The 18,052-nt window shown below is 49.3% G+C and overlaps 1 protein-coding gene across 28 annotated transcripts in view; it reads left to right on the forward strand.

The window, feature by feature from the left end:
• The first annotated feature begins 223 nt into the window (after nt 1–223).
• KCNMA1 (potassium calcium-activated channel subfamily M alpha 1) overlaps nt 224–18,052 on the forward strand; it is a 762,573-nt gene continuing 744,744 nt past the window's right edge. For 24 of the 28 annotated variants that reach the window (XM_081573838.1, XM_081573839.1, XM_081573851.1 and 21 more), the window contains exon 1: nt 224–821. In XM_081573838.1, coding sequence (XP_081429964.1) covers nt 477–821 — 345 coding nt within the window. In that variant the 5' untranslated portion in view covers nt 224–476. Of the gene's footprint in view, nt 822–1,079; nt 1,290–18,052 lie in introns of those variants that run through there. The other 4 variants (XR_014077926.1, XM_081573857.1, XM_081573856.1 and 1 more) reach the window with 2 other exon arrangements.

Consider the following 18,052-nt stretch of genomic DNA (forward strand, 5'->3'; position numbering starts at 1 on the left):
CCGGAGCGCGGCGCACACGCGTGGCGCACGGCGGGCGGCGCGGCGCGGCGCGGAGCCGAGGGCACCCGGTCCGGCGCGCAGAGCCGGGGCGGGCCCGGGGGCGGCGCAGACCCCGGGGGCCGGCGGCCCGCGGCGCCCCCTCGCTCTCGGCGCTTGGGGCCGGCGCAGCCCGGGGCGAGCGGAGCGCGGGCCTGGGAGGGGATCTGCCCGCGCGCTCCGTCCCCCTCCCCCCCGGACGGGCGGGCGGCCGGGGGGAGGGAGGGCGGGCGGCGGCGGCGGCGGCGGCCCGCTGTATATATCTCCGCGCACCCCGCCAGGTCGCGCACAGCGCCCCGAGCCCAGGCGCCTCCCCGCCCCCTTCTCGCGCTCCGCGGCGGCAGCAGTAGCAGCAATATGGCTGTTGATGGGTGTTCGGGGTGGTGCCGGCGGCGGGAGGAGCTCCCCCGAGCCCCTGCGCCGGCTGCCCGTTGCTAGCTATGGCAAATGGTGGCGGCGGCGGCGGCGGCGGCGGCGGCGGAGGCAGCAGTCTTAGAATGAGCAGCAATATCCACGCGAACCATCTCAGCCTAGACGCGTCCTCCTCCTCCTCTTCTTCCTCCTCCTCCTCTTCCTCCTCGTCCTCGGTCCACGAGCCCAAGATGGATGCGCTCATCATCCCGGTGACCATGGAGGTGCCGTGCGACAGCCGGGGCCAACGCATGTGGTGGGCTTTCCTGGCCTCCTCCATGGTGACTTTCTTCGGCGGCCTCTTCATCATCTTGCTCTGGAGGACGCTCAAGTACCTGTGGACCGTTTGCTGCCACTGCGGGGGCAAAACGAAGGTAACGCGCGCCCTGGGCGCCTCCCCCCTGCGCCAGCCCACCGCTTCTCGGCGTCCCCAGCAGCCCACCTCCTCGCTCCTCAGCGCGCCGTGCCTCCCTCCATCCTTGCCTGCCTGCCCCTCGCCGTCTTCCCTTCCCTCCGCTCTCCCGACGCCCTCCGGTTGGGGCAGCGGCCGGCGCACCGAGGGTGAGGAGTTGCCCCCAACGGATGCGCTCCGGGACGCGGACGCCCCATCCCGACCCCTTAATTTATTATAGGGTTGTTTGCGGCAGCGGCTGGGGCCGAGATGGGGGACGCGCGCCGCTCGGGGGCCCGTGGTGCGGAGTTAGGGAGAGCCGACCGGGCGGACACCGAACAAGCTGGGGGTCGTGGGTGCGCTTTCCGCGCGGCTCACCTGCCCGGGCTGGGCTCCTTGTGGTGGGCAAGGGGGAGCACGTCAACCCGCACTTTAGGAACCTGTTGGGGAGGTGAGTCCGTGGAATCAGAAAAGGGAAATCCTATAGGCAAGGGAGGACATCTTTTGAAACTAGGGAATCCCGAGGGAGGAACATGGCCAGAGGGCGTGGGGCACCTGGAGGGGCAAGAGAAAGTTGGGGAGTAGCATCCCACTTTTAGAGGCGACCCGCGGAGGCCGCCGCTTTAGGAATGTAGCGAGGTGGCAAGCCTGACGTCCCCTCCCTCTGTGACACTTAGATATTCTCCTGGAACTGACCCCCGCTCCAAGTTCTTAGGCATCTGTGTTCTCGCCCCTAGGCCACCGTCTTTAGGTCCGCGAAAATGCCACCGACAGCGTGGCGCTGGAGCGGGGGGTGGACCACCGAGAGCCGGCCAAGGCCGCTGTTCTCACGCGAGCCTCCTCCCCGACGTTGTTGAGGTGGCTGGATGTCGGCTATTCCTGGCGCAGAGACGCCCACCAGCACCCAGGCTCACTACACCTTATGCACGGTTGCTAGGCTAACTGCCTGGTCTGTCGCGTCGTGTCCCTAGAGATGTCCTCTCTCCACCCCCACTCCCCCCAACCCCACCTCCACTGGCTGAAGGTGCGGGGGGCAGCTTTTCATAGAAAACTGCAGGATAAAAAAGAAAGAACTGGAAAAAAAAGAGTGATCGAGCTGCTTTCTGTTTAGACCACTTCTTAAGTGAGGGGTCTAACCAGTGCTGGCGTTTTCAGAGGGGGTGGGGATCAGAGAGGGACAGCGAACGGTGCAAGGTAGAAGCAGATCTCGGCGGGAATGCTCAGGTCTTTTCTAATAAAGTTAGTCCGAGGACCCCTGGAACTTCCACAGGGCACAGAAACTTGTAGCAGCCTCCTTAATTGCTCCTGGGAGGGAGTAGGTAAGACGGGGACTATGGGTGACACACAGGGTGAAAGGAAGCTCTCTCTTTCTCTCCTGATCATTAATTATACATCCGGTCGGGTACTGGGGCTCAGCTGTGTTTTGTGGCAGCACATTTGTGTTTTGGAAAATACTGATGTGTTGGAAATAAGGGAGAAAAATAAAAGCCATCATTCGATCCCTCCTCCTACTTCTCTGAGACCTCCAGATGTTAGCCAGCCAGTTTTCTCTGGAGTTACCTTCTCGGCCATGGCGGTTTCTCCTTACTTGTCAAGGTGGAAGACCTCCCACATTCCAGAGAAGCCAGCAGGTTACACAAGATCCTAACCCTGAGACCCCCCCCTAGACCTGGCCCCTTGCCTAGCGCTCCTGACTGGGCACCTGTTCATGTTGTTGTTGTTGTTTAGTTGCTAAATTGTGTCAAACTCTCTTGTGGTGACCCCATGGACTGTAGCCCGCCAGGCTCCTCTGTCCATGGGATTTTCTAGGCAAGAATACTGGAGTGGGTTGACATTTCCTTCTCCAGGGGATCTTCCGGACCCAGGGATAGAACCTGCGTCTCCTGCATTGCAGGCAGATTCTTCACCACTGAGCCACCTGGGAAACCCATGCTTATTCATAGAGTCTTCTTATTCACATACTCCCTCTCCTCTGCCTCCCCAGCAGTCTTCAGTCTGGGAATGTTTTTCCTTTACGGAGATTCTGTGACTACCCTTGGGGGAAGAAAAGAGTCGTACGCATCTCAAATGTTTTCTAGACTGATTTTAGTGAACTTTTAAACAACCTCCTTATATTTCAGGAACTGGGCAGGCTTGATGATACTGAGAACTTCTTTTTCAGTGAGTGAAAATAAGTTTTAGTGTTTTTGTGATCCTGGGGTTTTAAACGCAGCTTCTGAAGTCTTTTTACTCTAGGAGGTACATCAGTGCTACCGCAGTGCCTGTGATGAAATGCTGATTGCATGTTTCACGTAAAGAGTCTCTTTCCTAAATGATGACCAAGCATAACTTCTGTAAGTTTTCTCAAGAAAATAGTTTTTTGGCAACAATCATTAAAAAAGAACAATCCCTTTATATCAAGCTATACTTTGAAGCTCCAAAGCACGCCAAGTTGACATAACTGGAAGTGTCTACAAACAATCAGCCTGGGACGAGAGATGCTTGCAGTCGGTTGGGAAGATGTGAGGCCAGTACAGAATGAGATAGGGTTACTTTTTGTATCTTTAGAGTCCTTTTTAAAAACATACCTAGAATCACTGCCCCTTGATTTGCTCAATTAAACAAGCGTGTGTAGCCATCTCATTTTGCCCAATAGTAGTTACTTAGGCCTTTTATAAACTTTTCTTTTTACCCTTGAGGTCTGTATTTTTGCTGCAGTCTCTCTCTCTCTGGGTTTGTTTTTTTTTTTTGTCCTTCATTCTTTTTGCTTTCCAAGTATTTAGTAGTTGTCAAGATGCCGTTCAAAATAATGCATTTGGCTTCAGTTTGGAATAATTATTTTAGTGCTGGGTTTCCCAAGCAGACCAAGGCTGCTTTTCCTCAGTATTCTACCAGCCCTCAGATATGTTCACCCTTATCCTGATTTAGCCCCAAGATGGTCTGACCTGGAGCTAGGGTCTTTTTCACATCTGAAACTCTAGGGGAATAAGCTTCAACTGGAGCTCTGGAATCACAGCATTTGGCCTCTGGGACTGTACCATCCTTTTTGATCAAAGGAACCCGCAACTGGGTGTACATCAAGAGGCATCTCATCCTTAGTCCCTCTGACCTCCAGATCTCAAATCGTGAATGACTTCACTGTTCTGAAAAGAATAGCACGTGGAAACAAAAGACAAAAAAGAATCCCATTTTCTCGCTGTTTGGAACTTGGGCACAGTCATTCCGGTACTATATTCTTTGCTGTACTTTTTCACGTCATGGTCTTTTTCTCTGATGGGTTTCATCAGAGCCCTCCATTCACTTGGCTGTGACGTTTCCAGGTCGAAGCCAGCTGCAGACTGTAGTGAACAAGGAGCTGCTCTGGCAGCCTCAATAAGGTTGTGACCTTGAAGGAGTGGTTTTAGTCTCTCGGGTCTCTTTCCTGCTGTGTGAAATATGGGATTGAATTCTGTGAGTTCTAGTGCCCCTTCCTGCCCTGGGACTCAGTAGAGGACAGTAGAAGGAGTTGGCGATCTACGGGTAAAGTCTCTAGCTCAGAACACATTTTGTAATTCTCCAGCTTCAGAACACTTATGTGTCTTTATTTCCACCTTCTGCTCTTCCTCCAGCCCACAGGCTGCTTTTCTTTAAATGCCTGGGGAAACTGAGGCCAGCTTCCTACAGTGCTGTGGTTTGCTGGGAGGGGCCTCACGTGGCCGGGCATAGACTCATCCTGTTCTCCGTGCAAGCCATCCTCCTCGTAGAAGTTTGTGTTCAATCAAGGCTGGTCTGCACGTAATGAATTATGGAGATATTGTCTCCATGGCTGTGTCTGAGAAAACAACACGTTTCCACTGTCAGGCTCGTGACTAATATAAACATCAGATCCCATTACGGCTCGGTGATTACCCAGGGTCTGGCCTGGCGCGTCCAATCAGGGCTGGAGCTTCGGAGCCTCAGAATTCTTGATTCCAGATTGGCCCTGGTGCCTCATCTCATCCTGGAGATCGGCGGCACTGGATGACCTTCAGATGCTCCGCTCTGATGGCATCACTTAGGGTGGCCTTGGAGAAGCACTCAGGTCCCAGGCACCAGGGAGCTGCAGGTGACCTTCCTTGTCCTGAGAGCTTTTTCTCCTTGTTCCTGGCTCTCCCCTGTGGAAATGCACACTTCCGTAGAGACACTGCAGTCAGACAGACCCGAGTGCAAATCATGGAGCCCACGCTTGTTACCTGGGCATCTGTGGCTGGCAACCCTGTTAAACTGTTTGTCTTCACCTGTAAGAAGAGTGTGATGATGCTTACTTTGTAGGTTGCTTATAAGGAGGGACAATACTAGGTATATACCACCCAGGAAATGCCTGTCACTTACCAGGCCTGTCAATGGGACCTCTCATGGCTTCACAAGGTGGCGAGTTTAAAATTTTTTCCTCGAGTCCTTGAACTTTTGACCTGGAAGGGCACTGACTACAACAAACAGAACTTTTGAACCAAAAGGGACCTCTAGACCCTGAAGTCAATTGTCCTTGGGTCAAGCATCCAGTTAGGGGTCAGACTGAGATTTGGGCTCATGACTCTTGGCTGTTGCAAGTCTGGCAGGTGGGGGAGGGGCAGCCTGGGAAGGCTCTGTGGACATGGATGTGGACGTGGATGTGGAGGAGAGCTTGGCAGTTTGGCTAGTGCTTTGATGGTGGGGAAGAGAGTGGATGAGCCTTGTCATCGCGCGGCTCCGGGAGCTGCAGACCTAGCGCCACTGGAAGGTTTGGTGGGCATGCGTGGCTGTCTAATGTCCCCTAAGAAAGGATGAATTCCACCCCTATTATCCCCACTCCAGTGCTCACAGACCTGTTCCCCTGAGGTTGTGACAGTTTCCCCACCAGGGTGCCCTCTCCCCAGACCAGCTTTGCCCTGATGGCCTCCAGAGCGGTATTTCCCCCAGTGTGTTCTGTGGAGCACTTGCCCTTGAATTTACCTTGTGAAACAAAATTGAAAGTCAGGGCATAGCTGTGGGCCTTTGGAGAGTCACATCACAGGTTGGGAGAAGTTCTGCGGGAGAGGAATTGGGTAAACTGCCCTTGGCCATGCCCACCTTGAGCAGCTCGGCCTAGGTGTCAGGGTCACTGGGTAGGACCCCAGAGTCAGCCTGTGACCTTGGGCAAGGACTTCACTGCTTTGTACCTCAGTCTCCTCGTCTGTTCACTAGGGATCGTCGCAGAGCACAGCCCCTTGGGATAGGTACTTTAGGGGACCCCACTTTATAGCTTTTCCTAGGACACCAGTGACTGCAAACCATGTTCTGGCCCTGCTTCTGGGTGCCCAGGGGCCTAAAGAGCTGCCCTCGTGTGTGGCCTTGGGGAGAAAGGATTCCCAGGGCAAGGATCGCTAGGGCCTTCTTTCCTGGATGGGGACATCCTCTGTGCGGCTGCTACAGGGAGTTCTTGCTTTGGGTCTCTCTCTGACCAGGGTGAGAGGAGCCTGGTGCTGAAGCAGTCAGGTTGGCATTGGATTACAATGCCAGGACCTCCTTCCCGGTGTGAGCAGCCGGGGTGTCCCTGCTCACAGTGGCAGTGGCCGTGCTAGCCTGTGAATCACAGCAGCCAACACCATCTTCCTGGGACATCAGAGCTGTGGTGCCCCTGCTGGGATGCCTCTGTGATTCGCATGAGACGGGCCGTGTTGGTGCCATGATGCCACAGCTCCTGGAGCCCTCCCCCAGGCAAGCTTGGCCTCCCGCAGGACCTCTGACCTCCCACAGCCTTTCTGTGCATAGCAGGGAGCAGATCAAGACAGTGTCCTTTTATGAAATGCTTCTTTTCTTAAAAAAAAATTTCTTTATTTGGCTGTTTCAGGTCTTAGTTGCAGCACATGGGATCTTCACTGTTCATTGTGGCAGGCAAACTTTTAGCTGCAGCTTTTGGGATCTACTTCCCTGACCGGAGATGGATCCTGGGCGCCCTGCATGGGGAGTGCAGAGTCTTAGCCACTGGACCAGCAGGGGAGTCCCTGAAATGCATCAGGTGGAACACTGACCCTGGGCACACGGAGAAGGACGCTCAGGGGCCCAGCCTCAGAGGCAGGGTGTGCACTCTGGGAAGAAGGCTCCAGGGCTGTGCAGTTGGGGTGTCAGATCTCCTCCTCCAAAAGCCAAAGAGAGCATCAGTCTGTTTGCTCCTGGGGCTTCTCACACCTTAATATGTACACCAATCACCTGGGGAACTAGTGGGATGCAGATTCTGATTCAGAAGGTCCAGGGTGGGGCCTGAGACTCTGCATTTCTCATGAGACACAGGTGCTGGGCAGACCACACTTTGAGAAGCAAGTATCCGGTCCCTTCCTCAGTCTCCGGGCAGTCCCTCTCTGAAGACAGGGCTATTTTAAAATATGGAAATTCCCATTTCCTCAGCAGTGGGAAGGGATGAGAAGAGGAAGGTTCACTGTGCCAGGACAACTGGGTCGAGAAAACTCGGCTCAGGCCTCTTTGCCTTGCTGCAGTTCAGTCTGGACCCTTGCTGCTAAAGCTGATTGTCGGCGTGTCTGCTCCCAAGGAACTCATAGTGCCCTTGGTTTGGGATGGGGTCATGGTGGCCAGGGCAGCGTCCTGCAGATGTGCGGGGTGTGGTCCAGGTATCGCCCACAGGCTCTCCCTCGTGCCAGTGGGTCCCGCGGCAAGGGGTGAGACTTTCCAAAGTCCAGGATGGCAACTCAGCCAAACCACCTTCTTGCAAAATTAGAGGCTCGTGGTGGAGCAGGGGCTGCTCTGTGGTGAAGCTACGGGAAGCCAGCTGCTGGCCATGCCCTCCGGACTGTTTGAAGTCGGTGTGTCACAAAACTGCAGCCTGATTTTCCATAGAGACCTGGGTGGGCCTTCTCAAACCCTCTCACAGAGGGTGCAGTGCAAGAGGATTGGGCTCAAGACCTCATCACTGAGTGTGGAGAGATGGGTACCTGAGCTGTACCGCCCTCCAGGGGTACTTCTCCAGAATTCCAGCAGAGGCAGTTGGAAGTAGCTCCTTTTCTCACCCTGCTGTCAGATTTTTCACAGCTCATACTGTCAGGGGCTTTTTCCTGGAGATGTGCTTTTGTGTTGTTCCACTGTCAAAGGGGAGAGCCTGGAATAGACATTTATCATGAGCATCTTCAGCCTAAATGAAGGCCTTAGCATGATGCCTGGTACGCAGTAGGTCCTCAAATAATTTTTTTTTTTTAATTTGGCTGCACTGCGTGGCATGTGGGATCTTAGTTCCCCTAGCAGAGATTGAACTTGTATCCCCTGCCCTGGGAGCATGGAGCCCGAACCACTGGATCGCCAGGGAAGTCCCAGTCATCAGATAAATCTTATGGTTATTATTGTTGTTTTTGCTTTTATTCCATAGTCAGTGCATTCTGTGTTCCAGGAACCAAGCTAGGTGCTAGAAGAAAAATAAGATCCAGTCTGTTTGATGGAGGGGAGGGAAAAACTCAGTTATCTTCTTATGAGTACACACATGTCTGGTCTCTGAGTTGCCTGCAACCCTGTCTGAGGGCAGGAAGAGTCATGTAAGTATAAGCAAACATGTATGTTGGGTGGGTCCTTTCCACAGTGGTTTTCAAGTGGGCGTGAGGGGAGCTGTGTGGGAATATTATAGGTACAAATAGAGTTTGCAGCTCTTTAGGGTAATTGCTTAGAAGCTATGGAGAAACCCTGAGTGAAAGAGATGGGTCTGATTCAGTGACAAATGACGTTTGAGTCACTTCTGAATTTTAAGTTTTCATGCCACCCCGGTCTCCCCTGACCGGTGGGTAACAAGAATTAGTTCATGATGAGCATTTGTTCTTGAGCTGTATGAGTCAGGCAGGGGATGGAAGGACAGCTTCATAACAATGGCTGCCTGAAGATGGGCTTTGCTTTGTTTGGGACATTATTTGGTGATTGTCTTTGGGGCATTGTGTCTAATTGCCAGTTTGGAAATGTAATTGGTGCTCCGGGTCCAGAATGGATCTACTTAACGTCGTCAAGCCGAGCCTCAGAATCATCTCCATATAAGATCTCATTACCTGTGTGACTAATGCTTCTTTATATGGCCAAAAGAGAAATTATTTAAAACATCTCATTTACTTTGTACTCTTTATGCTGCTTCACTGGCCTCCCTACTAGGTTTTTCCAGGGGACCAGATCCAGTTGACTCTGGGCCTTTCAAAGGTAGTTAACAGGAACTTCCATGGTCCTTCCTTCTCCCCTTTCTCCTGCTCTCCAGCCTTTTCCTGACTTCCCTTCTTCCCTAGTGGTTCCTGCCAAGTCCAGGAGCGGAGGGACTGAACTTTGCAGGTTAGTGGACAGCAAGTAAGGGCTTGATCTCGCAAGTTTAGAAGCATGTGGGATTATGACGTTGTAAGTACAGAAAGGTACTTTGGGGCCGGGGTCCTATCTCCTCTTCACCACCAGTGCTGGGAGCCCTGCTGGGAGCCCTCTGTCCCATCTCTAGAGGAGACAGGGGTGTTCTTAGTCTTCTGAAGTCACCATTCCATGGGGGCACAAGCCCACCTTTGAAGGGAAAGGTCTTTCTCCTTGCACTAGCCCCTCTTTGCTTCTGGGGTATTTCTGGGACATACAGAACATGTCTTGGTAGGTGATGGATTTTGGATTCAGTCCAGTCCAGGAAGGCCCAGGGCTGGGTGGGTTTGGGTGTCAGCAATGATCTGGAGATGTAGAATTCCCATGACTTATGTTGCTACCATGTAGGCCACCTTTGTCTTTCTTATGACTCTCTAGTCCTTCTTCCCCAGAAGTGGTGAGGTTTCCCCATGCCCTGTTCCCCAGAGTTTGCACTAAAAAAATTTTTTTAAAGATTTATTTACTTATTTATTTATTTTGGCCTATGGTGAGTCTTTGTTGCTACATGTGGATTTTCTCTAGTTGTGGTAAGTGGGTACTATTCTTCGTTGTCGTTTGCAGGCTTCTCATTGCAGTGGCTTCTCTAGGCACACGGGCTTCAGTAGTTGCAGCATGTGGGCTCAGTAGTTGCATCTCCTGGGCTCTAGAGTGTGGGCTCAGTAGTTGAGGTGCGTGGGCTTAGTTTTCTGTGGCATGTGGGATCTTCCCGGACCAGGGATTGAACTAGTGTCCCTTGCACTGAAAGACAGATTTTTAACCACTAGACCACTAGGGAAGTCCCTGTGTTGGGTCTTATTGGAAGCTGGGGGTGAGGATTTGGCTGTCCCTGAGCCATCACCTCTTTGTCACTGCATCGTGCCTGGCATTTCCAAAGTTCAGCTTCTTTCAGAGTTTAGTGCTGGGCTTGGCTGAGAGCAGATGTGATTTGGGGGTGATGCCAGGAATCCAGATGTGGAGTGCGGATCCTTTGTTAAGAAGCATGAGTTGGATTCTGCTTTCTAGGTGCTGGCTGTTCCCAAAGGATGGAGAACAGATAGTGATCTTGAGTCTCTTTTTGGAACATTTAAATACAGCTGTTTCTAGAATTGAAGATTATTCCTCTCCAACTGCTCATCTTATCTCTTCTCCTCTGGGCTTCTCTATGCCACTGCTGTCGTTCTCCCTATTTTGCTGAGCAGAAACAAATCAGAGCAGAAGGAGAGCATGCAAGAGGGGAGGGTGAAGGAGGGCAGTGGGGAGCAGGAGACGCTCACACAAAGGAAAGTAGAATTTCTCTTCTGGGAACTGGAGGTTAGATAAATATGTAATTGGATGGATTTTGTTTTTAGTCCCTTCACCTTTGTCTTAATGAATAAATCATGATAAGTGACCTCACTTCCAAGGTGTGCAGAATGATATAAAGACCAATGGAAAGCGTGCTTTCCCTCTTGGAGGAGTTTAGCTTTTCAAATGAGAAGTTCCCTCTGATTAGCTGCTAACATGAGGTGTGTGTGGCCCTGTGACCCAGATGTCAGGAGTTATAAGGTTTCTGGGGGCTTTTCTTCTTTGTGCACCTGTTTACGCAGGAGCAGCCTTCTTTTCTTTGGGAGAGGATACTGTATGAACTTGTTTTCTCTTTACTTGACTTTGGAAAGTAGACTTTTTGTGGCTCTAGAAGGGGAAAAAGTAGATGTACAATGATTAGCAAATGGAGAGGTCAGAGATAAGGGTCCTGAGGCTTGGAGGGAAGATCTGGAAGATGAAAGGGTTTATCCAAGTGCCGGGGATTTTCATGACCAACATTAGCTGGTCACCGCTTAAGATATTGTTTGTCTTCTTTGTGCATCTGGGAGCACTTTCCTCACAGTGCTTAGCGGCATTGATTTAACCACTCATGAATTACGACCATTTCTCCCATAGACTGTGGCAGCCACATCTGACCAGGTGGTATTCTTGGAGAATACAGGAATGGTGTCTTGAGCTGAACCCATCAGAGAAGTCAGTAATTTGCCTGTCTTAAAGAAATCCCGGAAAACAGCAAGTGTTGGTGAGGATGTGGAGAAGTTGGAACCCTGGTGCACTGGGAATGCAGAATGATACAGCTACTATGGGAAACGCATGGTGGTTCCTCAGAAAAATTGAAAATAGAACTACCATATGACCTAGCAGTTCCACTGCTGGGTACATATCTAAAAGAAGATATTTGCATATTTCTGTTCATATCAGCATTATTCATGATAGGTGGAAGCAACCCAGATGTCCAAAGATGGATAAATGGATAAACAAAATGTGGTATGTACATGCAATGGAATATTATTAAGCTTGAAAAAGGAAGGAAATTCTGACACATGCTACAACATGGATGCACCTCAAGGACATTATGAGAGGTAAAATAAGCCAGTCATGAAAGGAAAAATACTGTTTGATTCTACTTATGTGAGGCACCTAGATTCCTAAAGACAGAAGTAGAATGGTGGTTATCAGGAGCTAGGGGGAATGAGGGAGTTGTTGTTTAATGGATATAGAATTTCAGCTTTGCAGGATAAAGAGGTTCTGCATGGTAATAAGAATATACTTAATATTACCAAAAGGACTTCCCTGGTGGCTCAGATGGTAACGCGTCTGCCTACAATGCGGGAAACCTGGGTTCGATTACTGGGTCAGGAAGATCCACTGGAGAAGGAAATGGCAACCCACTTCAGTACTCTTGCCTGGAAAATCCCATGGACAGAGGAGCCTGCTGGCTACAGTCCACGGGGTTGCAAAGAGTCAGACACGACTGAGCAACTTCACTTTAATATTACCAAATGGTGCTCTTGAAAATGGTTAAGATGGTTAAGTTTTTGTCTGTTTTCCCACTATTAAAATTTTTTAAGAAGGGAAGAAAATCCCTCTAAACCCCACTTCCTGGAGTCTGTCATCATTATCTTTGAGCACATTCTTCACTGTGGTTCTCATGTTTGTCAGTGGGGCAGCTGATATCTTTCCTCTGAGGTCTGGTTAACAGGCAGTCCCGGGAGAAGTTTCCTGGCTGGCCTTGTTTGGTTCTGATGGTACCCATGGTGAGAGCAGAAGGACGGACCAGGCAACCCTCTTTCTGCCCTCGAGTCTGGTTTGATAGTGTGTGAAGTTAAAGGACACTGGATTTTTTATTTTTTTGCCTACGTCTTGAGGCATGTGGTAACTTAGTTCTGGAACCCATGCCCCCTACACTGGAAGCACGGAGTCTTAACCACTGGACTACCTGGGAAGTTCGTGTATTTTTGATTTTGACATATGAGTAGCTATGGTATCTTAGGCAAGTCATTGTCTCTGGGCCCTAGTTTTCTCCTGTGAAACATGCTCTCTGATTCATTTCAGAGAGATTTCAGTAGACAGCCATTTTTTTTTTTTTAATTTTAATTTTTTTTAACACCAAAACATTTTTTATTGGGGTATAGCCGATTAACAATGTTGTGGTAGTTTCAAGTGAACAGTGAAAGGACTCAGCCCTACATACACATGTATCCATTCTCCTCCAACCCTCCCTCCCATCCAGGCTGGCACATGACATTGAGCAGAGTTCCATGTGCTATACAATAGGTCTTTGTTGGTTATCCATTTTAAATATAGCAGTGTGTGAATGACCTTCCCAAAGTCCCTAACTATCCCTTCTGGCTGGCAACCATGAGTTCGTTTTCTATGTCTGTGAGTCTCTTTCTATTTTATAAGTAAGTTTATTTGTATCATTTCTTTTTAGATTCCACATATACGAGATGTCATATGATATTTCTGCATCTCTATCTGACCTACTTCACTCAGTATGACACTGTCTAGGTCCATCTATGTTGCTGCAAATGATGTTATTTCATTCTTTTTAATGGGCAGCCATTTCTTAAATCAGATTTCAGAGCTATCACTTTTACCTGATAAAGAACCCAAGATTAACTTACCCAAGGTAGTAGGTCCAGGGAGCAGATCTGGTTCCTCTATGAATCCCCAGAGTGAAATTTGATTGACCTGTCCCCAGAACTTCCATATCGATTTTGATGAGGTGGCATATTTAAGAATTAGCGTCTGGGAACATAGGCCCCATTGGAAATACCATCAAACTTACCATTAAAAGAAAAAAAGAGTCTCAGAAGTAGGTTTTTGTGACTGTGCTGTTATTTCAAATGGCATAGCCACACTGTTATTGAAGATTTAATTTTAATTTCTGGTGTGGGGGAAAGGCTGAGAAGGTCTTAGATTATAGTTGTTGTTGTTCAGTTGCCAAGTCATGTCCGACTCTCTGCGACCCCATGGACTTAGATTATAGACTAGACTATAAATAGTCCACTGTGATAGACTGGCTTTGTTGAGGTTAGGCATAAAAAGAAACATCTGATTAGAGAGGAGGTCGTGCTTACTTTCATGCTTTTCCTTAACTCGCCCCAGAAGACAACCCCAGAGCGAGAATGTTCATCTCAGTCGTATTCCACAGAGCATTCCAGCAGCCAAAATCAGGGATAAGATGACCACAGTGTCCATGGCAAAGGAGAGAGTGTCCAATGTAGTCAGTAGCTTCTGAAATGCCGCCCCTCCCCACCCCTGCCTCAAATCATCGCCAGCACATCAGAACCTGATAAATAGTCTCTTAGGTTATATAACATTAATCAGATTATGCTACTGGGGCCATGTATTAAATTTTAACTTGTCACAGATACGTTCTGTTAATACTTCACAGATCCACAGAGTGCCAGGTAGTTTTGGGGCTTTATTGAGCAAATTGGTAATGATGTAGGACTTGACGAGGCCCAGACAAAAATACTTTCGTTAGATTTTCTGTTATATTTTAACTCTTATTGGAGGGTTGCAGGCATCCTGCAAGTAAGTATTTCTTACAAAATAAACTAAAAAATTGAAGACCATAGTTTTTTTTTTATTTTTTTATCTGTAGTACCTAATAGTTGATTTCTGACCATGAATCAGTTAGGACAGAGATTTTTTTGAAAGCTCTGGAAGCTTTTCATTTTCCAGTGACAGGCGATGCAAGCACTCTACTTTTAATTGGACCCTTCTTTAAGTCAGGAACTGAAATGTTATCATGCAAATCTCTCCTGAGTTGCATGGAAACTAATAAAATCACGAAGGTTTCTATTTGTACTCTATGAACACAGACTGTAATGAAACTGAAACAGCTATCTCCAGGGATGATGCTATTTAAATGCTAGGCAAGGCTTGACAGCAGTTTTAATGGTGAAAAGAAAAGCCAGCAAGAGAGCGCTACCATTCTCTCCTCCCCGCCCCACCAGTACCTGTTCACCCCTGCCCCTCTTTGCTTTCTGACCTTGGAGACATTCGCTCAGAACAGAGCCCTGTCATTGTTAGTACAGCCTGTCTACCACCTGTTGTAGAAAACAGCACGTGTTCTCAAACATTCTCTCTTGGTCTTTTCTCTCCCTCCTCAGACATTGCATTGATGTCCATGCTTACCAGTGCTTTTGTTTTGCTGTGTCTTTCTATGTGAACTGGGGTAACTGGCTTTTTAGGGAAAAATTTTAAGAAACTTTTTAAAGTAGTTACTATGGCATCAAGTGCTCCTTTAAAATTCCTTATGTTTATTATGTTGTTTAAACCTCAGAACAGTCCTGTGAACATTTTTTTTTTTAATTAATTAATTTAGTTTTGGCTGCTCCAGGTCTTGGTTGCTGCACACAGGCTTTCTCTAGCTGTGGTGTGTGGGCTTCTCACACATGGAGAGCATGACCTCTAGGCATGAGGGCTCAGTAGTTGTGGCTTAGTTACCCCGCAGCATGTGGATCGAACCCGTGTCCCCTGCATTGGCAGGTGGATTCTTAAGCACTGGACCACCAGGGAAGTCCTGGAGTGAACATTTTTATGATTCCCAGTTTGCAAATTAGAAGACTGAGGCACAGAGAATGTAATTTTCTGTTTCTTTTTTGGTTAACAAACTTTGAGCATTTGTGTGCCTGGTAGCTTCTAAGCTCTTTATATTATTTAATCCTCGCCACAACCCAGTGACAGAGGCGGTATCGTCATCCTCGCTTTACAGGTTAGGAAATAGAGACGTGGAGAGGTGGAGTGACTTGCTCAGGGTCACACAGTAGTGAGGGCCAAGGCAGGTGTAAATCCAGGCAGTGGATGCTGTGTGTCTAAGCCCCACTGTCCACCTACAGTCACTACTCCTCTAGTGGTAGGTGGGCTCTGCTCAGCTCATCCCTGCCACATAGTGAAGGAAACTTTGAAGACCTAGGACTGAAGAGAGAATATAGTATGTAGAGAGTCAGGCACCATCCTTGGATAAGATGTGAGATTTCCCTGGACAAGTTCAGAAAGTTCTATATTGTCTGGGTAGAAATGAACCTTAAGGGCTATCTAGTCCTTTGACTCTCTCCTTGTCTTGGTTTTCCTTGCTGATCAGTGGGTCAGTCACCTCTTCTCTACCCAGCAGGCTGGTGTGCTGTGGTCAGTTGTGCAGGTTGCTCACTGCACAACTGTAGGGCTGCTATGACATTCACATCAAATAATACAAGATTGCACATTATGAAATGGGGCGCATATACAATATCCCTGTGATGAGGTGTAGGGGGAGGCATCGAATACATAGTGGGGCATTTTTCTGATTATCAGTCTTCCTGGAAGTTTTGGGTAAAAACATAGTTTTAATATTAACACATATACAGAAGCTATTAGGAGTAGGATGTAGAATTCAAATGTATTTTTAAAAATCTTGAGAAATGGGCAGGAATAGAGGTGCAGATGTAGAGAATGGACTTGTGGACACCGAGGGGAAGGATAGGGTGGGACGAATTGAGAGAGTAGCATTGGCATGTATACACTGTGCTGTGCTTAGTTGCTCAGTTGTGTTCAACTCTTTGCAACCCCACAGACAGTAGCCCACCAGGCTCCTCTGTTTAGGGACATTCTCCAGGTAAGAATACTGGAGTGGGTTGCCATGCCCTCCTCCAGGGGAGCTTCCCAACCCAGGGATTGAACCCAGGTCTCCCGCATTGCAGGCAGATTCTTTGCCATCTGAACCACCAGGGAAGCCCAAGAATACTGGAGTGGGTAGCCTATTCCTTCTCCAGGGTATCTTCCCGACCAGGAATTGAACTGGGGTCTCCTGCGTTGCAGGTGGATTCTTTACCAGCTGAGCTACCAGGGAATGTACACTAGATAGCTAGTGGGAAGCTGCTGTGTAGCACAGGAAGCTCAGCTCAGTACTCTAATGACCTGGAGGAGTGGGGTGGGGCAGGGATGGGAGGGAGGCTCAAGAGGGAGGGGATCTATGTATACTTATAGTTGATTCACATAGTTGTACAGCAGAAACTAACACAACATTGTAAAGCAATTTTACTCCAATTAAAAAATTAATTGAAAAAACAAAAACAAAAAAATACCCTTGAGAGTTATGTGTGGGAAGGGCAGGGGCGCTCATTCAGGAGTATGTGGAGGAGTAAGATAGTTTGACAGCCACCAGCAGAGGCTTCTCAGTAGACTCTGAACCAAGCATCCTGATGTGGAATGATGCCCTCCATGCTATTTGCTCATATCTCAAGCTCTGCAACTGTGTTATTAAAAGAATGGAAATTCTATGAAAAGCAAATAAATATCTCTGAATTCCCTGGCCTGCTATAAATAAAGTGCATTTTGAATGTCGGTGGGCCAGAAAATTTAATCTGCACACTCAGAAGGAGGTATTGGTAACTTATTCAGTGCTGTGAATCTTCATTTGCCTTGGAAAGATCGATCCCTTGCCCCCTTCACTTCCATGGCCTGAAAATATATTATTGTATCACATTATGGATTTCTTTCTAGACCATTGGACTTTGTGGCCTTGTGCCTGCCAAACCCCATGCACAGAATATTTGGTAGCAGATATGAATGGGTCAGTCCACGAATCTTTATCAGTGTGGCCGTTCTTTTTCCAGGGACGCAGGGTTGTGTAAGACATAATTTCCTCCCTGGCAACACTGGTAGCCACATTGCATGGTTCTGGAGTACCATTCCCATCACAGTCATGAATGATGCCCCTGGAATTGTGCACTGTGCAATCCACACGTCCATACGTGTGACTTTTTCTAGGCATCTGGCTGAGTGAGTATCATACAAGTGAAGTTAAAAATGCAGCATGAGGTCCATAATTCTTAAAGGCCAAACGAGTAAGAGAAACGTTAAGAACCCGAGAGTCCAAAAAGGTGGACAGCACTGAGAATTGGTCAGCGTGGGGGTGGCCAGAGAGAGTCCACTGGGCACGTGGGGCTATGGAGGTGGACCCAGCCTGCCCGTCCCTCGGCCTGGCCTCCAGGACAGGCTGTTTCCGTGACTTCTGAGCACTGTGACGTAGGAGGCCTCCCGTGCTTGTTCTTAGCAGGAGCTTTGGCGAAGGGTGAAAGCTTGGGTGCCTGCCCATGTGGGTCCGTGGGCAAGGAATAACAGGACCCCGAGGATTTGGAAAAGTCCTCTGTTGCTAGCTGTGCTATTTTTAGCTCCCTCCCATGGCCTCTGTGTCTCCAGGTGTTTGTCACAGAGCATCCTGCGCCCGTATGGAAAATGGCTGTGGGAGCTCAGGCCGGCCGGCTGGGCTGAAGCAGTCTTGCTACCAGGCCTGGTGGCCGGGCCGGGCCTCAGAGGCTGGCAGGCTGCTACGGGGGTGGTTGCGTAACTAGCCTTTCTGCTGATCACGGTGCTGCTGGTTCTGGGTGAGGAGGTCAAGCCAGAGTAAACAGGTCCACAGTCCACTGCTCCTCCCCGAGCCCCAGCGTGTTAGACACACTCATGGGCCCGGTGATGGGCTGGTATGGGCAGGAGCTGCTTTTGCCCTAGAGCTGTCTGATCGTGGCTGCAAAGTGCCCAGGCCTGGGCCATGTGCACGGACTGGGAAAGGTGGAGATGGCCTGGCCCCATCCATGGCTAGTCCAGATG

The sequence above is a fragment of the Giraffa tippelskirchi genome, chromosome 2 (assembly GCF_054371585.1).
Source record: "Giraffa tippelskirchi isolate mGirTip1 chromosome 2, T2T-mGirTip1v1.2.pri, whole genome shotgun sequence".
In the NCBI taxonomy this organism is placed as follows: Eukaryota; Metazoa; Chordata; class Mammalia; order Artiodactyla; family Giraffidae; genus Giraffa; species Giraffa tippelskirchi.